At 47.6% G+C, this 22,673-nt stretch overlaps 2 protein-coding genes across 2 annotated transcripts; one reads left to right on the top strand and one right to left on the bottom strand.

Annotated features, from left to right (window-relative positions):
• Positions 1-3,488: 3,488 nt before the first annotated feature.
• faf2 (Fas associated factor family member 2) lies at positions 3,489-18,227 on the bottom strand. Its single transcript, XM_065016705.1, has 11 exons — positions 18,122-18,227; positions 17,366-17,434; positions 16,963-17,097; positions 12,353-12,429; positions 12,110-12,248; positions 8,326-8,411; positions 7,935-8,026; positions 7,440-7,617; positions 5,130-5,301; positions 4,778-4,921; positions 3,489-4,241 (listed from the first exon to the last, which is right to left on the bottom strand). The coding sequence occupies exons 1-11, from the start codon at positions 18,182-18,184 to the stop codon at positions 4,059-4,061; spliced, it is 1,338 nt and encodes a 445-aa protein (XP_064872777.1). The 5' UTR covers positions 18,185-18,227; the 3' UTR covers positions 3,489-4,058.
• A 2,373-nt stretch (positions 18,228-20,600) lies between these two features.
• Positions 20,601-22,532, top strand: higd2a (HIG1 hypoxia inducible domain family, member 2A). Its single transcript, XM_029651983.2, has 2 exons — positions 20,601-20,874; positions 21,725-22,532. The coding sequence occupies exons 1-2, from the start codon at positions 20,694-20,696 to the stop codon at positions 21,886-21,888; spliced, it is 345 nt and encodes a 114-aa protein (XP_029507843.1). The 5' UTR covers positions 20,601-20,693; the 3' UTR covers positions 21,889-22,532.
• Positions 22,533-22,673: the final 141 nt, after the last annotated feature.

Below are 22,673 nucleotides of genomic sequence, written 5' to 3'. Positions count from 1 at the left end.
AAGCCATAGTGAACAACCAATAGATCTGCTTTAGGTATGATGTTGTTTTGACATGACGATCTGATCGGATGGATTCTTAAAGCATGTTGCTAATATCCTTTAAATAGTGACGTTACATTTTAAAGAAGACTTGTTAGTCAAACTAATAACCTAACTCTCAATGTAGATTTGACATCCGAGACACCAGCGGGAGGCTGCCGAGGGAGAGAACTAGCTCGTAATTATGTCTGGAAAGGGAATCGATCACATGGTTACGTTGTTTGAATCATCTCCAGCCATTACAACTAGCCCGTCCTCCCTAATTAAGGTGCCACCAACCTCCTGTGCTAGATACCTTTTATTCACTTATTGAAACATTAGCACCATGGTTTGTGTGTGTGTGGAGGGGGCAGGTTTTAATGACCATATTGTGATTTTCATTTTTTTTCCTTCTGTCCCAAATACCAGAAAACCTCATGTAACTTCAAAACATACCATTTTAAATAGAATCTTGTAGTCTTTCTGTAATCCAATGAATGAATGAGCTCACAGTTTGTGTGGTGCAAAGAAAAAAAAAGGAAATATAAAAATGTTTTGAATAAAATGCTGTTCCAATAATAAAAACAGCTGATTTGATTTATTTTATTTGCGTCGTAGATTCACTGTTTTCCAATGATGTGTTGTTGCTGGTGGTGGGAATAGTTTACTGATTCCTCCAGCTTCTAGGGGGGCTCCCACCCAACAGGCCAGGAGCATTTGAAACAGATGTTCGCTTTGGTACTTGCACATTTTACAGTTACCTCATGTTTGGATTTAAAAAATAAATAAATAAAATGCTTATATATAAATATATAGGGAAAATGTTCTGAATGCTATAATTTTTTCATTCCATTGGAATCATTGTTTGTAGCATTTAACTAGTTATAGTCTATATATACACACACACACACACCTGTATACTGATTGACATTTTTCAGATTTGTACTTTTTTTAAATGAAAAAGTTGCTAGTTCTGCTTTACCCGAGTCGTGAGATCTTTTTTTTTTTTTTTTATAGTTGTGGCTGATTTGAGAGTAGTTCACTAATAAATGTATACCAATATTACAACCGTGTCCTTGCCTGTTTTCACTGTAATCACTATTAGGGTTGTCGTGAATGAGTCCCTTATAGCACCCTGTTCCCTAATATAGTGTCCTCTTTTTGACCAGAGCCCTAGGCTCCCGTACTGTTCAGAGGAAAGGAATGCGATCTCTCGTATTTTTTGAGAGATACACTACATCGCCAAAAGTATGTAGACACCTGCTCTTCGAATATCTCATTCCTAAATCATTGGCATTAATAAGGAGTTAGTTTCCCCGCCCTCTCCCTCTTTGCTGCTATAACAGCCTCCACTCTTCTGGGAAGGCTTTCCACTAGATGTTGGAACATTGCTGCTATAACAGCCTCCACTCTTCTGGGAAGGCTTTCCACTAGATGTTGGAACATTACTGCTATAACAGCCTCCACTCTTCTGGGAAGGCTTTCCACTAGATGTTGGAACATTGCTGCTATAACAGCCTCCACTCTTCTGGGAAGGCTTTCAACTAGATGTTGGAACATTACTGCTATAACAGCCTCCACTCTTCTGGGAAGGCTTTCCACTAGATGTTGGAACATTGCTGCTATAACAGCCTCCACTCTTCTGGGAAGGCTTTCAACTAGATGTTGGAACATTACTGCTATAACAGCCTCCACTCTTCTGGGAAGGCTTTCCACTAGATGTTGGAACATTGCTGCTATAACAGCCTCCACTCTTCTGGGAAGGCTTTCCACTAGATGTTGGAACATTACTGCTATAACAGCCTCCACTCTTCTGGGAAGGCTTTCCACTAGATGTTGGAACATTGCTGCTATAACAGCCTCCACTCTTCTGGGAAGGCTTTCCACTAGATGTTGGAACATTACTGCTATAACAGCCTCTACTCTTCTGGGAAGGCTTTCCACTAGATGTTGGAACATTACTGCTATAACAGCCTCCACTCTTCTGGGAAGGCTTTCCACTAGATGTTGGAACATTGCTGCTATAACAGCCTCCACTCTTCTGGGAAGGCTTTCAACTAGATGTTGGAACATTACTGCGGGGACTTGCTTCCATTCAGCCACAAGAGCATTAGTGAGGTCGGGCACTGATATTGGGCGACTAGGCCTGGCTCTGTCGGCGTTCCAAATCATCATAAAGGTGTTCGATGGGGTTCAGGTCAGGGCTCTGTTCAGGCCAGTCAAGTTATTCCACACACTGATCTCGACAAACCATTTCTGAATGGACCTCGCTTTGTGCACGGGGGCATTGTCATGCTGAAACAGGAAAGGACCTGCCCCAAACTGTTGCCACAAAGTTGGAAGCACAGAATTGTCTAGAATGTCATTGTATTCTATAGCATTAAGACTTCCCTTCGCTGGAACAAAGGGGCCCGAACCATGAAAAACAGCCCCAGACCATTGTTCCTCCTCCACCAAACTTTACAGTTGTCACTTTGCATTGGGGCAGGTAGAGTTCTCCTGGCATCCGCCAAACCCAGATTCGTCCGTTGGACTGCAGGATGGTGAAGCGTTATTCATCACTCCAGAGAACACGTTTCCACTGCTCCAGAGTCCAATGGCGGCGAGTCCAAAGTCCTCCTCTTTACACCACTCCAGCTGATGTTTGGCATTGCTTATGGTGATCTTAGGCTCGTGTGCTGCTGCTCGGCCATGAAAACTCATGCAGCTGCAGCTCCCGACAAACAGTTCTTGTGCTGACGTTGCTTCCAGAGGTCGTTTGGAACTCGGTAGTGAGTGTTGCAACTGAGGACAGACGATTGTTATGTGCTCTTGTGTGGCCTGCCACTTTGCCACGAAGCTGTTGTTGCTCCTAGACGTTTCCACTTCAAAATAACAGCACTCAAGAGTTGACCGGGGCAGCTCTAGCATGGCAGAAATTTGACGAACTGACGGTTGGAAAGGTGGCATCCTATGACGGTGCCATGTTGAAAGACACTGAGCTCTTCAGCAAGGCCAATGTTTGTCTATGGAGATTGCGTGGCGGTGTCCTTGATTTTATACACCTGTCAGTCAGCAACAGGTGTGGCTGAAATAGCTGAATTTGAAGGAATATCCACATACTTTTGGCCATGTGTATTTATAGGGTATCCTAGTGGTTAGAGCGTTGGACTAGTAACCGGAAGGTTCCAAGTTCAAACCCCTGAGCTGACAAGGTACAAATCTGTCGTTCTGCCCCTGAACACGCAGTTAACCCACCAGTCATTGAAAATAAGAATTTGATCTTAACTGACTTGCCTAGTTAAATAAAGGTAAAATAAATACAATTATTCAGGTTGGCATAATACACTTGTTCCCCCACATACCTACAGAAATGTTAATGCTTCAAGGTCAGCAGAGATTCTGAGAGGAAGTCTGAGATTTATCAGACCAAGAGAGCTGGGGATGGGAAAAGAGCACGGACAGGCCAGGAATATCATCAAAACCATCACAACATTTTAAAAATGTTTAATTTATAGTTGTTGGAAAATGACATCTTAAACATGACCAGCCCATTCCGATGTTACAGGAGAAATAGTAATATATATATATATATATATAGAAATATCTATGAGTCACCACAGGCAGACTGTTATACTAGAGATAGGTAAAAGCCACGTGTGAAAGCTGTGGCCCTCTTCTTGTTGAACTGGGTTGTCGTTCTAAACTGCAGGCGGTACGGAAACTCAACCCCCTCGCTTGTTTGGTCGTCTCAAGACAATTACATTATAGAGTCAACTTTGAATAATAATAAAAAATAAGAAATAAGCGGTGCTTTTTTTCAGCCTTGTTCTTTAAATAGCTAACGTATGTACAGGGAGTTCACATGTCTCTCCTTTTAAAAACAACAGTATCAGGGCTGACGGCTTAAATTCTTTTTTGGGTTCGAGTTTGTTTCATTATTTCAGACGGTGACCCCTAGTGCACAACGGCCATTAAAAAAAAAAAAAAAAAAAAATTTAGGGGAAGAAACAAGGAACAGCTGATTTCCTCACGTTGGAGGAGAAGGGGTTAGCTAGGTGTCAATCGTCTGTGAGGTCCTGAACAAAGAGGACCTCGGAACGGCTGAGGCCGGCCTCTTTGAGGCTGGGGGGGTTGGGCTGCTCCTCCGTGGGAAGGCAGGGCAGGACCCGGCGGGGGAAGTTGGTAACTATCTGGAATTTCTCCGGGGTCTCCTTCAACGAGAACAGGAAGTCGTATATTACCTGGAGAAACAGAGGGAGAGATGGGTGCTATTTGTTGTTGTTCTCAAGACCATAAGTTCCATTGGTATTTGCCAGGAGAGTTTAAATCAGTTACAATGACACTACAAATGGAAGAGTGACTAGGAGTTTGCTGTGTAGAACTGTGAGTCAACAGTTTAAAAGAGCAGAGCTGTGTTCGTACGGTCAGACTGTGTCTTACCGAGCAGAGCCGTGTCTTACCGAGCAGAGCTGTGTTCGTACGGTCAGACTGTCTTACCGAGCAGAGCCGTGTCTTACCGTGCAGAGCCGTGTCTTACCGAGCAGAGCCGTGTCTTACCGAGCAGAGCCGTGTCTTACCGAGCAGAGCCGTGTCTTACCGAGCAGAGCCGTGTCTTACCGAGCAGAGCCGTGTCTTACCGAGCAGAGCCGTGTCTTACCGAGCAGAGCCGTGTCTTACCGAGCAGAGCCGTGTCTTACCGAGCAGAGCCGTGTCTTACCGAGCAGAGCCGTGTCTTACCGAGCAGAGCCGTGTCTTACCGAGCAGAGCCGTGTCTTACCGTCAGAGACTCCTGGAAGAGGAACCGCCTCTCTACTCTGGTGTCGTTAGGCAGTTTGAAAACTATCTTGACGCTGTCGGGGTCGTCTGCTGGGGGCTCGGGGGGAAGACATTCTGACTTGCGCTCCTTCTCTTCGTCCAGCGTCTAAGAAAAAAAATGATAAAAATAACAGAATTAGTTAGCCACAGTCAAACTGGCAACAACAAAGACCAAGATAAGAAACGGTTTTAAATGTAGGCAGAGAGAGAAGTCAGAGAGAACAGTCAGCGCGAGCAGACTGAGCTCGAGTGAGGAGACAAAAAGATTGACAAGACAGAGAAAGAGGAGACAGACAGTATCAAGGTGTCCTCACCCTCTTCCTCCTCTCCTCGGCCAGGACGGTCTGCCGGACCTTCTCCTCCTCCGCCTGGACCTTCTCCTGCTCCTCCTTCTTCCTCCGGTCCTTCTCCTGGTCGGCTCTCAGCGACTCCAGGTAGGCCTCGTCCTGCTGCGCCCGCAACACCTGCGTCTGGTTCCTCTCCTCCCTGGAACAGACACAGACACGTTCAATTAACCTCCACCTCCAGGACCAGAGACAGACCTCACCACACCACATCTCCAGGACCAGAGACAGACCTCACCACACCACATCTCCGGGACCAGAGACAGACCTCACCTCACCACATCTCCGGGACCAGAGACAGACCTCACCACACCACATCTCCGGGACCAGAGACAGACCTCACCACACCACATCTCCGGGACCAGAGACAGACCTCACCACACCACATCTCCGGGACCAGAGACAGACCTCACCACACCACATCTCCGGGACCAGAGACAGACCTCACCACACCACATCTCCGAGACCAGAGACAGACCTCACCACACCACATCTCCGGGACCAGAGACAGACCTCACCACACCACAGGGACCAGAGACAGACCTCACCACAGCTCCGGGACCAGAGACAGACCTCACCACACCACAGCTCCGGGACCAGAGACAGACCTCACCACATCTCCGGGACCAGAGACAGACCTCACCACACCACAGCTCCAGGACCAGAGACAGACCACACCACATCTCCAGGACCAGAGAGACCTCACCACACCACATCTCCGGGACCAGAGACAGACCTCACCTCACCACATCTCCGGGACCAGAGACAGACCTCACCACACCACATCTCCGGGACCAGAGACAGACCTCACCACACCACATCTCCGGGACCAGAGACAGACCTCACCACACCACATCTCCGGGACCAGAGACAGACCTCACCACACCACATCTCCGGGACCAGAGACAGACCTCACCACACCACATCTCCGGGACCAGAGACAGACCTCACCACACCACATCTCCGAGACCAGAGACAGACCTCACCACACCACATCTCCGGGACCAGAGACAGACCTCACCACACCACAGGGACCAGAGACAGACCTCACCACAGCTCCGGGACCAGAGACAGACCTCACCACACCACAGCTCCGGGACCAGAGACAGACCTCACCACATCTCCGGGACCAGAGACAGACCTCACCACACCACAGCTCCAGGACCAGAGACAGACCACACCACATCTCCAGGACCAGAGAGACCTCACCACACCACATCTCCGGGACCAGAGACAGACCTCACCTCACCACATCTCCGGGACCAGAGACAGACCTCACCACACCACATCTCCGGGACCAGAGACGGACCTCACCACACCACATCTCCAGGACCAGAGACAGACCTCACCACACCACATCTCCGGGACCAGAGACAGACCTCACCACACCACATCTCCGGGACCAGAGACAGACCTCACCACACCACATCTCCAGGACCAGAGACAGACCTCACCACACCACATCTCCAGGACCAGAGACAGACGTATGGGAGACCTCCAGGACCAGAGAGACGTATAGGAGACCTCCAGGACCAGAGACAGACGTACGGGAGACCTCCAGGACCAGAGACAGACGTACGGGAGACCTCCAGGACCAGAGACAGACGTACGGGAGACCTCCAGGACCAGAGACAGACGTACGGGAGACCTCCAGGACCAGAGACAGACGTACGGGAGACCTCCAGGACCAGAGACAGACGTATGGGAGACCTCCAGGACCAGAGACAGACGTATGGGAGATCTCCAGGACCAGAGACAGACGTATGGGAGACCTCCAGGACCAGAGACAGACGTATGGGAGACCTCCAGGACCAGAGACAGACGTATGGGAGATCTCCAGGACCAGAGACAGACGTATGGGAGACCTCACCACACCCCATCTCCAGGACCAGAGACAGACCTCACCACACCACATCTCCAGGACTAGAGACAGACCTCACCACACCACATCTCCAGGACCAGAGACAGACCTCACCACACCCCATCTCCAGGACCAGAGACAGACCTCACCACACCCCATCTCCAGGACCAGAGACAGACCTCACCACACCCCATCTCCAGGACCAGAGACAGACCTCACCACACCCCATCTCCAGGACCAGAGACAGACCTCACCACACCACATCTCCAGGACTAGAGACCATCTCCACATTATTTTTCATATAAGTAAAATAAGCAATCAAACCTGGGTTTCAAATACGCACAAAAAAACAATTTACGTACTTTTTGAGTTTGTCTGAAGGGCTATTGGAAACCACAGCTCTGCAATCAGTCCCTTACCGTTCCAGGCGTTCAGACATCAGGTAGGTCTGGTTGGCCTCCATGATGAAGGTGAGCTGGTTGAGGAGGTCCTCTGATTGGATGAGCCCCTCCAGACGTCCCACCACCGTCATCTTACGGTCCTTCAGCATGATAATGGCCAGGAACGGGTAAGTGTTCTCACGCAGCGCCTGGGACACTGAGGTACAGACACACAGGGGGAGAAACAGACACACACCAAACACAGATTAAAAACAACACTGAAATAAAGAGATTCCTCCTCATATCCTAGAGGACTGACGAAAAGAGGACTAGAGGACTGACGAAAATCATCCTAAATTCCCAGCACGGATGATTGACTTTTATCTTATTTAACCAGATCAGACTGACTGAGAACACGGCCTCGTTTACAGCAACAAGTGAAGGACGAGGCCAGTTCCTCTTTGTCGAATGGTATCTCCAGCTCTAGGAGATCTAGGTAGTGAAGACGCAATGCAAGAGAAGACGGTTGTGTACCTCTGTATCCTTCAGGCCTGCTGGTGGAACAGGCCCAGAACAGCATCCTGGTGTTGAGGAAGGTCAGGACCTCTTCTGTACATAACGTGGAGCTGGAGGAAGATGGAAACAGAAGCATCATTAATATAAAACACGGGAAAATATTAAATCATTTATACTAATAACGAAGAGGGGGAGGACATATGAATAATACCAAACATGCCACAAATATGGAAACGAGCGAGGAAAACCTCCATCCAATCAACTGAATAAATATTCAAACTAACAGAAGCGGAATTATAACAAGATAAAACAAACTACTGATTATTGACAGAAAAAGGGGTTTTTGTTTGTGTTTGTGTGGATGTTGGCCTCATGTAAAACGGATCATCTGTCGTGTTATGGGACCTACCGACAGAACTGGTCTGTATCCTGGTTCTCCTCGCCATGGAGGTAAACTAATAAGTAGCGAAGCTCACGTTTGGCATCGTTCAATGCCTACAGGGGGGAAACAAACATAACATATAAACACGACCAGCTATCAACCCAGTTACACAGGCAGTTGAAGTCGGAAGTTTACATACACTGAGGTTGGAGTCATTAAAACTCGTTTTTTTCAACCACTCCACACATTTCTTGTTAACAAACTATAGTTTGGCAAGTCGGTTAGGACATCTACTTTGTGCATGACACAGGTAATTTTACCAACAATTGTTGACAGACAGATTATTTCACTTATAATTCACTGTATCACAATTCCAGTGGGTCAGAAGTTTACATACACTAAGTTGACTGTGCTTTAAACAGTTTGGAAAATTCCAGAAAATGATGTCATGGCTTTAGAAGCTTCTGATAGGCTAATTGACATCATTTGAGTCAATTGGAGGTGTACCCGTGGATGTATTTCAAGGCCTACCTTCAAACTCAGTGCCGCTTTGCTTGACATCATGGGAAAATCAAAAGAAATCAGCCAAGACCTCAGAAGAAAATTGTAGACCTCCACAAGTCTGGTTCATCCTTGGGAGCAATTTCCAAATGCCTGAAGGTACCATGTTCATCTGTACAAACAATAGTATGCATGTATAAACATCATGGGACCACGCTGCCGTCATACCGCTCAGGAAGGAGACGCGTTCTGTCTCCTGAACAGACTTTGGTGCGAAAAGTGCAAATCAATCCCAGAACAGCAAAAGACCTTGTGAAGATGCTGGAGGAAACAGGTACAAAAGTATCTATATCCAAAGTAAAATGAGTCCCAAATCGACAAGGCCACTCAGCAAGGAAGATGTCACTGATCTAAAACCGCCATAAAAAATGCCAGACTACGGTTTGCAACTGCACATGATCACAAAGATTGTACTTTTTGGAGAAATGTCCTTTGGACTGATGAAACAAAAATAGAACTGTTTGGCCATAATGACCATCGTTATGTTTGGAGGAAAAAGGGGGAGGCTTGCAAGCCGAAGAACACCATCCCAATCGTGAAGCACGGGGGTGGCAGCATCATGTTGTGGGGGTGCTTTGCTGCAGGAGGGACTGGTGCACTTCACAAAATAGATGGCACCATGAGGTAGGAAAATTATGTGGATATATTGAAGCAACATCAAGACATCAATTAGGAAGTTAAAGCTTGGTCACAAATGGGTCTTCCAAATGGACAATGACCCTAAGCATACTTCCAAAGTTGTGACAAAATGGCTTAAGAACAACAGAGTCAAGGTACTGGAGTGGCCATCACAAAGCCCTGAACTAAATCATATAGAAAATGTGTGGGCAGAACTGAAAGTGTGTGAGCAAAGAGGCCTACAAACCTGACTCAGTTACACCAGCTCTGCCAGGAAGAATGGGCCAAAATTCACCCAACTTATTCCGTCATAGGATGCTACCTTTCCAATAAGTCAGTTCATCAAATGTCTGCCCTGCTAGAGCTGCCCTGGGTCAACTGTAAGTGGAAGTGGAAACATCTAGGAGCAACAACGGCTCAGCTGCGAAGTGGTAGGCCACAGAAGCTGAACGGGAACGCCAAGTGCTGAAGTGCGTAGCAATCATCTGTCCTCTGGAAGCAACACTCACTACCGAGTTCCAAACTGTCCTCTGGAAGCAACACTCACTACCGAGTTCCAAACTGCCTCTGGAAGCAACACTCACTACCGAGTTCCAAACTGTCCTCTGGAAGCAACACTCACTACCGAGTTCCAAACTGTCCTCTGGAAGCAACACTCACTACCGAGTTCCAAACTGCCTCTGGAAGCAACACTCACTACCGAGTTCCAAACTGTCCTCTGGAAGCAACACTCACTACCGAGTTCCAAACTGTCCTCTGGAAGCAACACTCACTACCGAGTTCCAAACTGCCTCTGGAAGCAACACTCACTACAGAGTTCCAAACTGCCTCTGGAAGCAACACTCACTACCGAGTTCCAAACTGTCCTCTGGAAGCAACACTCACTACCGAGTTCCAAACTGCCTCTGGAAGCAACACTCACTACCGAGTTCCAAACTGCCTCTGGAAGCAACACTCACTACCGAGTTCCAAACTGCCTCTGGAAGCAACACTCACTACCGAGTTCCAAACTGCCTCTGGAAGCAACACTCACTACCGAGTTCCAAACTGTCCTCTGGAAGCAACACTCACTACCGAGTTCCAAACTGCCTCTGGAAGCAACACTCACTACCGAGTTCCAAACTGCCTCTGGAAGCAACACTCACTACAGAGTTCCAAACTGTCCTCTGGAAGCAACACTCACTACCGAGTTCCAAACTGCCTCTGGAAGCAACACTCACTACCGAGTTCCAAACTGTCCTCTGGAAGCAACACTCACTACCGAGTTCCAAACTGCCTCTGGAAGCAACGTCAGCACAATAACTGTTAGTTGGGAGCTTCATGAAACGGGTTTCCGTGGCTGAGCAGCTGCATACACAAGCCTACAATCACCATCATGCACAATGCCAAGCGTCGGCTGGAGTGATGTTAAGATCGCCGCCATTGGACGCTGGAGCAGTGAAAACGCATTCTCTGGAGTGATGAATCACGCTTCACGGACGAATCCGAGTTTGGCGGATGCCAGGAGAACGCTACCTGCCCCAATTCATAGCGCCAACTGTAAAGTTTGGTGGAGGAGGAATAATGGTCTGGGTCTGTTTTTCATGGTTCGGGCCCTTAGCTCCAGTGTAGTGAATCTTAACGCATACAGCATACAATGACATTCTAGATGATTCTGTGCTTCCAACTTTGTGGCAACAGTTTGGGGAAGGCCCTTTCCTGTTTCAGCATGACAATGTCCTGTGCAAAAAGCAAGTTCCACAGAGAAATGGTTTATAGAGATCAGTGTGGAAGAACTTGACGGGCCTGCACAGAGCCCTGACCTCAACCCGATCTAACACCTTTGGAATGAATTGGAACGCTGACTGTAAGCCAGGACTAATCGCCCAAAATCAGTGCCCGACCTCACTAATGTGGCTGAATGGAAGCAAGTCCCTGCAGCAATGTTCCAACATCTAGTGGAAAGTCTTCCCAGAAGAGTGGAGGCTGTTATAGCAGCAATGTTCCAACATCTAGTGGAAAGCCTTCCCAGTAGAGTGGAGGCTGTTATAGCAGCAATGTTCCAACATCTAGTGGAAAGCCTTCCCAGAAGAGTGGAGGCTGTTATAGCAGCAATGTTCCAACATCTAGTGGAAAGCCTTCCCAGAAGAGTGGAGGCTGTTATAGCAGCAATGTTCCAACATCTAGTGGAAAGCCTTCCCAGAGGAGTGGAGGCTGTTTATAGCAGCAATGTTCCAACATCTAGTGGAAAGCCTTCCCAGAGGAGTGGAGGCTGTTTATAGCAGCAGGGGGAGGGGGGGGGGGGGGAGAGAGACAAACTCCATATTAACGTTCATGATTTCAGAACGAGATGTTGGACAAGCAGGTGTCCACATACACTACATCAACAAAAGGTATGTTCTAAATGGATTGAACCTGTTTTGGATTCTGGAACATCCGCTTCCTTTAAAACCATTTAGTCGGGTTTGTTCAATCAAATGAAACTTGGCCGTGTGTCAACTTTTTTTTTTTGCGTTCCAATATACTTGTTATGGTCAAGGTACTAGTATCCCTATCCCGTATACTGGGGAACCTGAGTAACACACCTATCCCGCATACTGGGGAACCTGAGTAACACACCTATCCCGTATACTGGGGAACCTGAGTAACACACCTGGCTATATGTCCCCTGGTAAAACACTGGATGCGATCGACCGTACTTCTCTTCAAAACTATGGATGAAGGAGACCACGTCACCCACAGGGTCTGTGACTCGTCCACGAGGGTCTGGCCTGACCCACCGCAGGGCAAACCTGGTTAGGAAGGAAGGAAGGAGGAGGAGGAACCAATCAGTCACCTTTATACAGAAACGTCAGGGGAACTGATGATGGCCAAATACAGTTTCTTTTTGTATTACCTGAATATGTCCAGAAGTGTGTAATATGTCAATCTGAAAGGTAACATTATCATGTAGTAACTCCATCCTATTAATCCCTGGAGAAAAAACATAAGAAAAAGACCAGATGAGACATGACGATCAGAACAGTGGAGAAGATTCAATGAGAAAACTACAGCTGGATGATTTCAGTTACGGACTTGATTTCTGTAAGCAGAAGGTTGTGCCACCATGTATGTGAATGTGTGAATGGGGCGGCAGGGTAGCCTAGTGGTTAGAGTGTAGAGGTGGCAGGTAGCCTAGTGGTTAGAGTGTAGAGGTGGCAGGTAGCCTAGTGGTTAGAGTGTAGAGGCGGCAGGGTAGCCTAGTGGTTAGAGTGTAGAGGAGGCAGGTAGCCTAGTGGTTAGAGTGTAGAGGCGGCAGGGTAGCCTAGTGGTTAGAGTGTAGAGGAGGCAGGTAGCCTAGTGGTTAGAGTGTAGAGGCGGCAGGGTAGCCTAGTGGTTAGAGTGTAGAGGCGGCAGGGTAGCCTAGTGGTTAGAGTGTAGAGGCGGCAGGTAGCCTAGTGGTTAGAGTGTAGAGGCGGCAGGTAGCCTAGTGGTTAGAGTGTAGAGGTGGCAGGTAGCCTAGTGGTTAGAGTGTAGAGGCGGCAGGGTAGCCTAGTGGTTAGAGTGTAGAGGCGGCAGGGTAGCCTAGTGGTTAGAGTGTAGAGGCGGCAGGTAGCCTAGTGGTTAGAGTGTAGAGGCGGCAGGTAGCCTAGTGGTTAGAGTGTAGAGGCGGCAGGTAGCCTAGTGGTTAGAGTGTAGAGGCGGCAGGTAGCCTAGTGGTTAGAGTGTAGGGGCGGCAGGGTAGCCTAGTGGTTAGAGTGTAGAGGTAGCCTAGTGGTTAGAGTGTAGAGGTGGCAGGGTAGCCTAGTGGTTAGAGTGGAGGGGTAGCCTAGTGGTTAGAGTGGAGGGGTAGCCTAGTGGTTAGAGTGTAGAGGTGGCAGGGTAGCCTAGTGGTTAGAGTGTAGAGGTGGCAGGGTAGCCTAGTGGTTAGAGTGTAGAGGTGGCAGGGTAGCCTAGTGGTTAGAGTGTAGAGGTGGCAGGGTAGCCTAGTGGTTAGAGTGTAGAGGTGGCAGGGTAGCCTAGTGGTTAGAGTGTAGAGGTGGCAGGGTAGCCTAGTGGTTAGAGTGTAGGGGCGGCAGGGTAGCCTAGTGGTTAGAGTGGAGGGGTAGCCTAGTGGTTAGAGTGTAGAGGTGGCAGGGTAGCCTAGTGGTTAGAGTGTAGAGGTGGCAGGGTAGCCTAGTGGTTAGAGTGTAGAGGTGGCAGGGTAGCCTAGTGGTTAGAGTGTAGAGGTGGCAGGGTAGCCTAGTGGTTAGAGTGTAGAGGTGGCAGGGTAGCCTAGTGGTTAGAGTGTAGAGGTGGCAGGGTAGCCTAGTGGTTAGAGTGTAGAGGTGGCAGGGTAGCCTAGTGGTTAGAGTGTTGGACTAGTAACCGGAAGGCCTAGTGGTTAGAGTGTAGAGGTGGCAGGGTAGCCTAGTGGTTAGAGTGGAGGGGAGGAAGGTAGCCTAGTGGTTAGAGTGGAGGGGTAGCTTAGTGGTTAGAGTGGAGGGGTAGCCTAGTGGTTAGAGTGGAGGGGTAGCCTAGTGGTTAGAGTGTAGAGGTGGCAGGGTAGCCTAGTGGTTAGAGTGTAGAGGTGGCAGGGTAGCCTAGTGGTTAGAGTGTAGAGGGGGCAGGGTAGCCTAGTGGTTAGAGTGTAGAGGTGGCAGGGTAGCCTAGTGGTTAGAGTGTAGGGCGGCAGGGTAGCCTAGTGGTTAGAGTGTAGAGGCGGCAGGGTAGCCTAGTGGTTAGAGTGTAGAGGAGGCAGGGTAGCCTAGTGGTTAGAGTGTAGAGGCGGCAGGGTAGCCTAGTGGTTAGAGTGTAGAAGCGGCAGGGTAGCCTAGTGGTTAGAGTGTAGAAGCGGCAGGGTAGCCTAGTGGTTAGAGTGTAGAGGCGGCAGGGTAGCCTAGTGGTTAGAGTGTAGAGGAGGCAGGTAGCCTAGTGGTTAGAGTGTGGAGGTGGCAGGGTAGCCTAGTGGTTAGAGTGTAGAAGCGGCAGGGTAGCCTAGTGGTTAGAGTGTAGAAGCGGCAGGGTAGCCTAGTGGTTAGAGTGTAGAGGCGGCAGGGTAGCCTAGTGGTTAGAGTGTAGAAGCGGCAGGGTAGCCTAGTGGTTAGAGTGTAGAGGCGGCAGGGTAGCCTAGTGGTTAGAGTGTAGAAGCGGCAGGGTAGCCTAGTGGTTAGAGTGTAGAGGCGGCAGGGTAGCCTAGTGGTTAGAGTGTAGAGGCGGCAGGGTAGCCTAGTGGTTAGAGTGTAGAGGCGGCAGGGTAGCCTAGTGGTTAGAGTGTAGAGGAGGCAGGGTAGCCTAGTGGTTAGAGTGTAGAGGCGGCAGGGTAGCCTAGTGGTTAGAGTGTAGAGGTGGCAGGTAGCCTAGTGGTTAGAGTGTAGAGGTGGCAGGTAGCCTAGTGGTTAGAGTGTAGAGGTGGCAGGGTAGCCTAGTGGTTAGAGTGTAGAGGTGGCAGGGTAGCCTAGTGGTTAGAGTGTAGAGGTGGCAGGGTAGCCTAGTGGTTAGAGTGTAGAGGTGGCAGGGTAGCCTAGTGGTTAGAGTGTAGAGGTGGCAGGGTAGCCTAGTGGTTAGAGTGTAGGGGCGGCAGGGTAGCCTAGTGGTTAGAGTGGAGGGGTAGCCTAGTGGTTAGAGTGTAGAGGTGGCAGGGTAGCCTAGTGGTTAGAGTGTAGAGGTGGCAGGGTAGCCTAGTGGTTAGAGTGTAGAGGTGGCAGGGTAGCCTAGTGGTTAGAGTGTAGAGGTGGCAGGGTAGCCTAGTGGTTAGAGTGTAGAGGTGGCAGGGTAGCCTAGTGGTTAGAGTGTAGAGGTGGCAGGGTAGCCTAGTGGTTAGAGTGTAGAGGTGGCAGGGTAGCCTAGTGGTTAGAGTGTTGGACTAGTAACCGGAAGGCCTAGTGGTTAGAGTGTAGAGGTGGCAGGGTAGCCTAGTGGTTAGAGTGGAGGGGAGGAAGGTAGCCTAGTGGTTAGAGTGGAGGGGTAGCTTAGTGGTTAGAGTGGAGGGGTAGCCTAGTGGTTAGAGTGGAGGGGTAGCCTAGTGGTTAGAGTGTAGAGGTGGCAGGGTAGCCTAGTGGTTAGAGTGTAGAGGTGGCAGGGTAGCCTAGTGGTTAGAGTGTAGAGGGGGCAGGGTAGCCTAGTGGTTAGAGTGTAGAGGTGGCAGGGTAGCCTAGTGGTTAGAGTGTAGGGGCGGCAGGGTAGCCTAGTGGTTAGAGTGTAGAGGCGGCAGGGTAGCCTAGTGGTTAGAGTGTAGAGGAGGCAGGGTAGCCTAGTGGTTAGAGTGTAGAGGCGGCAGGGTAGCCTAGTGGTTAGAGTGTAGAAGCGGCAGGGTAGCCTAGTGGTTAGAGTGTAGAAGCGGCAGGGTAGCCTAGTGGTTAGAGTGTAGAGGCGGCAGGGTAGCCTAGTGGTTAGAGTGTAGAGGAGGCAGGTAGCCTAGTGGTTAGAGTGTGGAGGTGGCAGGGTAGCCTAGTGGTTAGAGTGTAGAAGCGGCAGGGTAGCCTAGTGGTTAGAGTGTAGAAGCGGCAGGGTAGCCTAGTGGTTAGAGTGTAGAGGCGGCAGGGTAGCCTAGTGGTTAGAGTGTAGAAGCGGCAGGGTAGCCTAGTGGTTAGAGTGTAGAGGCGGCAGGGTAGCCTAGTGGTTAGAGTGTAGAAGCGGCAGGGTAGCCTAGTGGTTAGAGTGTAGAGGCGGCAGGGTAGCCTAGTGGTTAGAGTGTAGAGGCGGCAGGGTAGCCTAGTGGTTAGAGTGTAGAGGCGGCAGGGTAGCCTAGTGGTTAGAGTGTAGAGGAGGCAGGGTAGCCTAGTGGTTAGAGTGTAGAGGCGGCAGGGTAGCCTAGTGGTTAGAGTGTAGAGGTGGCAGGTAGCCTAGTGGTTAGAGTGTAGAGGTGGCAGGTAGCCTAGTGGTTAGAGTGTAGAGGCGGCAGGGTAGCCTAGTGGTTAGAGTGTAGAGGCGGCAGGGTAGCCTAGTGGTTAGAGTGTAGAGGGGGCAGGGTAGCCTAGTGGTTAGAGTGTAGAGGCGGCAGGGTAGCCTAGTGGTTAGAGTGTAGAAGCGGCAGGGTAGCCTAGTGGTTAGAGTGTAGAAGCGGCAGGGTAGCCTAGTGGTTAGAGTGTAGAAGCGGCAGGGTAGCCTAGTGGTTAGAGTGTAGAAGTGGCAGGGTAGCCTAGTGGTTAGAGTGTAGAAGCGGCAGGGTAGCCTAGTGGTTAGAGTGTAGAAGCGGCAGGGTAGTCTAGTGGTTAGAGTGTAGAAGCGGCAGGGTAGCCTAGTGGTTAGAGTGTAGAAGCGGCAGGGTAGCCTAGTGGTTAGAGTGTAGAAGCGGCAGGGTAGCCTAGTGGTTAGAGTGTTGGACTAGTAACCGGAAGGTTGCAAGTTCGAATCGCCGAGCTGACAAGGTACGACGAATCTGTGGTTCTGCCCCTGAACAAGGCAGTTAACCCACTGTTCAGTCATGCAATAAACATCATATTGCAGAGTCTACCTTTAAATTGAGATACAAGAACAATTTACCAGTGACATATGAGCTTAAAGAAGAACACACGAAAGAGAGAGAGTGTGTGTGTGTGTACGTACTCTGGGTTGTGGCCTGGAGACAATATAACTATACACTCTGTGGTCTGCTGTGTTGACCTGTAAGGGTCTGGAGGGCGGAGGGTTAAACACACTAGGAACTCCTTCCTGCTCATTCAGTCTGTCCTGCACCGCAGCCTGGGAACAAACACACACACAAAATGATCCATTTGATCTCAACCTGGACCATTTTAAAAAGCGCAGAGATCTTGATGAATTTAAGGCAACATTTGTCACATGATACATATATATATATTACTGCACTCCCTGTATGTCATTCATTCATAACAGTGCAACCACTGAGAAATGATTGTGCCTGATGTCCTGTGTATTTTGTGAGTCTTCAAGGACAACATCAACAACAAACAAAAAGATGCCTGTATTTTTGGGGGTTGACAGTTCTTACCTCGATGTTCCAATTGTGTTGTTCTAATGTACGACGACATTGGTCCGTAGACTCCAAACCTGTCAAGTCCTGAAATCAAAATCCACAAATCTGAAATCACAGATCTAACACTGGTGTACACGATACCGGATCAATCTCCAATCCAATTGATAGGTGAGAATGTAAAAGATGTTAGGTTCAACAAATGTATTTCCAATCATTCCTACAGGACATTTCCATATCTTGGGTCTGGATGAAACAGCAGAGGGGGCCTTACCAGTCATGTGCCATAATAATTGTCTGATGATCCCTCTCTCAAAAACCAGCTTTCAGCAAAACAGTTTAATAACTAAAGTAACGTTAGCATTGTTGACCTAGTTAACTAACTGCCGTTAGCCTAGCTAGCTAGTTGTAAGTAGCTAAGACAAGTCCTTGTAAGAATACTAAAAGTTCAAAATGTAGTTTCTAATTCACCATACACTGATTTAAGTTGTCTGATGTTTCTTTTATGGGGGGAGGGGGGCAATTGTCGGGAACGGACAGACAATTCAAGAAAATAGTTTTGTAGAGGAGAAATAATTGGTGTGTTGTTAGATAACTAGCCAGTTACCGTTAACGTTAAGTTAGTTAGTTAACCGTGGCGCTAGGGGGGGGGTCAAAAAAGCAGTTTCACAACCATAAACGTGATTTAATTTTTAAACCATTTCCATCCTATATCTAAACATACATTAATACGGAGTTATAAAGACGACTGTAAGCTGAAGAAAGGTTGAGTACCTGAAATTGAAGGAGTTTTTCGGTCTGCGCCTGAGATAATTCCTGCTCCTCTGGCGCCGCCATCTTGCCTCACCAATAGTTCCTTGCACTTTGCGAACGAGTCGTTCTTCTTCTATGATATAACCGCGGTCCGCAAACCAACGTTACAGCTGCGTGCCGCCACCTACTGTGCTGGATGGAGTGTGTGTGTGTGGTCAATCTCGGTCTACAACATTTCTCAATCCTCCTACTTTAACTCAGTACGGTCTGAGAACAAAAAATAATAATAATAAAAAGAGCCCTACTAACTTCTAATACACCCTTCCCCATCCCCTAAATCCCTTCCAAACCCCGCCAACCACATCCAACCCCAATGACCCTACACTTCAATCTGTCCCTCTCTTCAACATACTTACAACAATATAACAACACATGCTCCACCGTTTCATCGACCTTTACACTCCAAACATAAACCATTGCCAACCAGATGTAAGGACGAATTCATCTTGGCCATGTTCTGTTATAATCTCCACCCGGCACAGCCAGAAGAGGACTGGCCACCCCACATAGCCTGGTTCCTCTCTAGGTTTCTTCCTAGGTTTTGGCCTTTCTAGGGAGTTTTTCCTAGCCACCGTGCTTCTACACCTGCATTGCTTGCTGTTTGGGGTTTTAGGCTGGGTTTCTGTACAGCACTTTGAGATATCAGCTGATGTACGAAGGGCTATATAAATCAATTTGATTTGAATGTACAATGTCCTAAGCGCAATCGAGCAAACACCACTTTGTCCTTTCTAATCTGACCTTTGCATTTTAGTCCAGCGACCTTTCTTTGGAGGGCATATAAAGGACGGCCCTTGGGCTCAGAGTCACATCCCTTCTGCCACTCATCTATCAAAATGGCTCTGATCTTACATATGGCCTTACCTCTACCCCGTGGAACCATAGAAATGAAACAATGTCTTGCTTCGAAGCTATTTTGGTTAACTGGTCTACAATTTCACACCTGAATGTGCTGGGACCCAGCAGAATCTCACTACTACACCCATTCTCTCCATTATCCATAGTAACATTGATACCTCCAATAGTAGGTCACTCCTATTGGATACACACTACACCTGTTGTATTCGGTGCATGTGACTAATACAATTTGATTTGATTTAATAGGTCACTCCTATCAGATTTACCAGATGATAAACTATTCAATACAGACAGAGAATCTGAGCATCCTATAATTCTAACAGGTTGTACGTCCTCCACCCACTGGAGGGCAACTATTATCACCAACAGTTCAACTGAGTATACTTTCCTTTTCTCCACCAACATTAGATCAACAACAGGATCTGGGAGTAACCACGGAGGTACATCCCCTATTACCAAAGAAGGGCCAACCTCCAACTCTCTCAAACCACTCTCATCAGCAAGCTAAAGGACACCAATAATAATAAGAGACTTGCTTGGGCCAAGAAACACGAGCAATGAACATTAGACCAGTGGAAATATGTCCTTTGGTCTGATGAGTCCAAATTTGAGATTTTTGGTTCCAACCGCCGTGTCTTTGTGAGAAACAGACTAGGTGAATGGATGATCTCCACATGTGTGGTTCCCACCGTGAAGCATGGAGGAGGTGGTGTGATGGAGTGGAGGTGCTTTGCTGGTGACACTGTCAATGATTACTTAGAATCCAAGGCACACTTAACCAACATGGCTACCATATCATTCTGCAGCGATAAGCCATCCCATCTGGTTTGCGCTTAGTGGGACTATCATTTGTTTTTTAACAGGACAATGACCCAACACACCTCCAGGCTGTGTAAGGGCTATTTGACCAAGGGGGAGAGTGATGGAGTGCTTCATCAGATGACCTAGCCTCCACAATCTCCCGACCCAATTGAGATGGTTTGGGATGAGTTGGACCGCAGAGTGAAGGAAAAGCAGCCAACAAGTGCTCAGCATATGTGGGAACTCCTTCAAGACGGTTGGAAAAGCATTCCAGGTGTGAAAAGCTGTCATCAAGGCAAAGGGTAGTTACTTTGAATCTCAAATATAAAACATATTTGGATTTGTTTAACACATTTTTGGTTATTACATGATTCCGTATGTGTTATTTTATAGTTTTGATGTCTTCACTACTATTATACAATGTAGAAAATTGTCAAAATAAATAAACTTTTGACTGGTACTGTATATATATATATATTTATATAAATATATATATCCAACAGATAAACTCTTACTAATGTAAACTCTGGTAACTAAGGTCAACTCTGGTAACTAAGTGTGGTGAAGTTTTCTTTAGTTTATGTATTATTCTGTTATCTGAAAAATGGACACGGCAGGCCTTGTCATAACCTATGGTTGATAAGATCATGTTTTTCTATTTTACGATACTTTCAAACATCACACACTTTTCTTTGCGTTGATACATGTGGTCAAAGGTGACCCGGATGGAATCCTTTGCGTGATAGCATGTGATTATTTACGGACGCTCTCGAATGAGGTCATCTCTCACATTTTCAACATCTTTGTTCGGAACCATTCATCCGCTCCCAGTGTAGCTGGTATCCGTAACTTCGAGAACAGACACTCTGCAAACATGGCTTCTGCCACTACCCCGGTTGTCTCTGAACAGTCAGCGAGAACCACACATTTACCAATGCTGGACATATCCAAGCCCCCCGTTATAGAAGGATTTACACCTCTATCTCGACCCAGAGAAGAGACGTTTCAGGAGAAGTTTATGAGGAAGTCGAAGGAGAACCCGTTCGTCCCTATAGGTCAGTTACATAAGCGGTACTGTAAGTCTATTGAAAATGGTCCAATGTCCACAGCTGTATCTATTCGGCTTCAATACATACTATTACTAAATTAGATGATTCAGGCATTGAATAGACTTGTCATTTGGTCAATAACTTACCAAAGAGACAACACTGTTGTAGCTAGTCAGCGAACTATTGTTAACTCGTTTGCTAGCTAGCAGGGGAACAGCATTACAATCAATTTAACCGCTAATTTGGTAACTTTACAGCCAGCTACAGTTTTAATAAGATGTGTCATGCACAGTGTCCTTGTGGACCCCATAAGGTACAGTAACAGGCGTCAACATTGATGATTTAATTGGAACAAATCCGAGTGTTCCGAGCCTCGTTATGAAACATTACAGGGGCCATAATGTCCTTGTCAAGGAGTTTTCATTAAAAAACAAAACGTGTATTATAATGGTAAACGAGTGTAATCAATGGGTCACACACTGGGTGCTAGACTACACAGGTCAGTAACTGTCAGTATAACATAGTTTAGTTATTGGACATTTATGTGAATATAACACCGAACACTACAACACATTGGGCGTGCTCTCTGTCGCTCTTCTTTCCCCTGTGGTTACAGGGTGGATTGCACACACAATCGGGCCTAAAATATTTGAAGATTTACACCAGTCAAAGTGCTTGTTCTTTTACAGTACAATGGATTGTACACCTTCAGACACCCCCCTTCAGTCTTCCAAAACAAACCAGAGAAGCATTGAGACCACTTTGAAACAAAATGGAAGTTACTGAACGCACCTCCTTTCACATCAGCTATTTTCAGAGCGTTTATGGAAAAACCTAATTGTTTTCTCCTCTCCAGGTTGTCTCGGTACAGCTGGAGCGTTGATGTACGGTCTCCGAGCCTTCAAACAAGGCAAGACCCGGCAGTCCCAGCTCCTGATGAGAGGACGTATCTTTGCACAAGGCTTCACTGTAGTCGCTATCATCTTCGGCGTGTTCACCACAGCACTGAAGAAAGACTGAGCAGCATCAGGGTTGTATTCATTACTGCAAAAAACGTCTTTTTTTTTTACAACGGGGAAAAAAACTAAAACAAGGAGTTTCTTATTAGACAAGTTCAGGTAGTCCCTCCTTGTTTCAGACTGTTTTCTAGCGTTCGGCGACTAGTGAATACGACCCAGGCCTTTTGGAACCTCCCGCCAGTCTATCCTCTCCCTTGAGCCTTGGAGAGAAGTGTGGTGGGAATGAAATGTTTGAATAGGTAGAAAGACTAACATAACAGATGTGTAAAAAGGGCCAATCAACTGTTTTTTTCCCCCCTCTCTCTTCTCCTGGACTTCCTTAACTGCTTTGGGCTGATCCAGTCAAATGAAATGTACACCCTGTTCTGCAGATGGCAAAGCAAGCAGGTCACAGACTGCCTTGTGTTTAAAACCTAATTGTGTTAACTATATCAAATGCAATGCAGCCATCCACATATGTAGACACATAGCCGACCCACTACCACTTGCTATCGGTTAGAGATCCACCTCTGTAATACAGAGAATTATAACAAGACTCAGAACCACATTTTTTAGCACCATGTATTGTCAGTTCCACTAGCCATGTAGTAGCCATATCAAGTAAAAAACAGAGTCCTGTCCCTTCAATAAAAATGTAAAAATTAATAGTTTGTCTGCTGTAATACTTGAGAGAAAGATGGCTCTTAGGACCAATATAGTGATTAAGGAGTGTTGTAGGGGACCGGTGAAGATAATCGGTCACTGTGGGGCTCTGGTAAGGGAGGTAGAGGTACAACCCAGGGCTTA

This window comes from Oncorhynchus nerka, unplaced genomic scaffold (genome assembly GCF_034236695.1).
Source record: "Oncorhynchus nerka isolate Pitt River unplaced genomic scaffold, Oner_Uvic_2.0 unplaced_scaffold_898, whole genome shotgun sequence".
Classification (NCBI taxonomy): domain Eukaryota; kingdom Metazoa; phylum Chordata; class Actinopteri; order Salmoniformes; family Salmonidae; genus Oncorhynchus; species Oncorhynchus nerka.
The sequence above is the reverse complement of the archived record's forward strand: the minus strand, read 5'-3'. Positions and strand labels throughout refer to the sequence as shown.

Bases quoted from the DNA above. Each gene is read 5' to 3' on its own strand.
- faf2 (XM_065016705.1), bottom strand. From the start codon at position 18,184: ATGGCGGCGCCAGAGGAGCAGGAATTATCTCAGGCGCAGACCGAAAAA. The intron at 17,098-17,365 runs GTAAGAACTGTC...GTTTGTTCCCAG, and splicing joins AACACAATTGGAACATCGAG to GCTGCGGTGCAGGACAGACT. The intron at 4,922-5,129 runs GTGAGGACACCT...TTTTTTTCTTAG, and splicing joins CCGAGGAGAGGAGGAAGAGG to ACGCTGGACGAAGAGAAGGA.
- higd2a (XM_029651983.2), top strand. From the start codon at position 20,694: ATGGCTTCTGCCACTACCCCGGTTGTCTCTGAACAGTCAGCGAGAACC. The intron at 20,875-21,724 runs GTCAGTTACATA...TCTCCTCTCCAG, and splicing joins GAACCCGTTCGTCCCTATAG to GTTGTCTCGGTACAGCTGGA.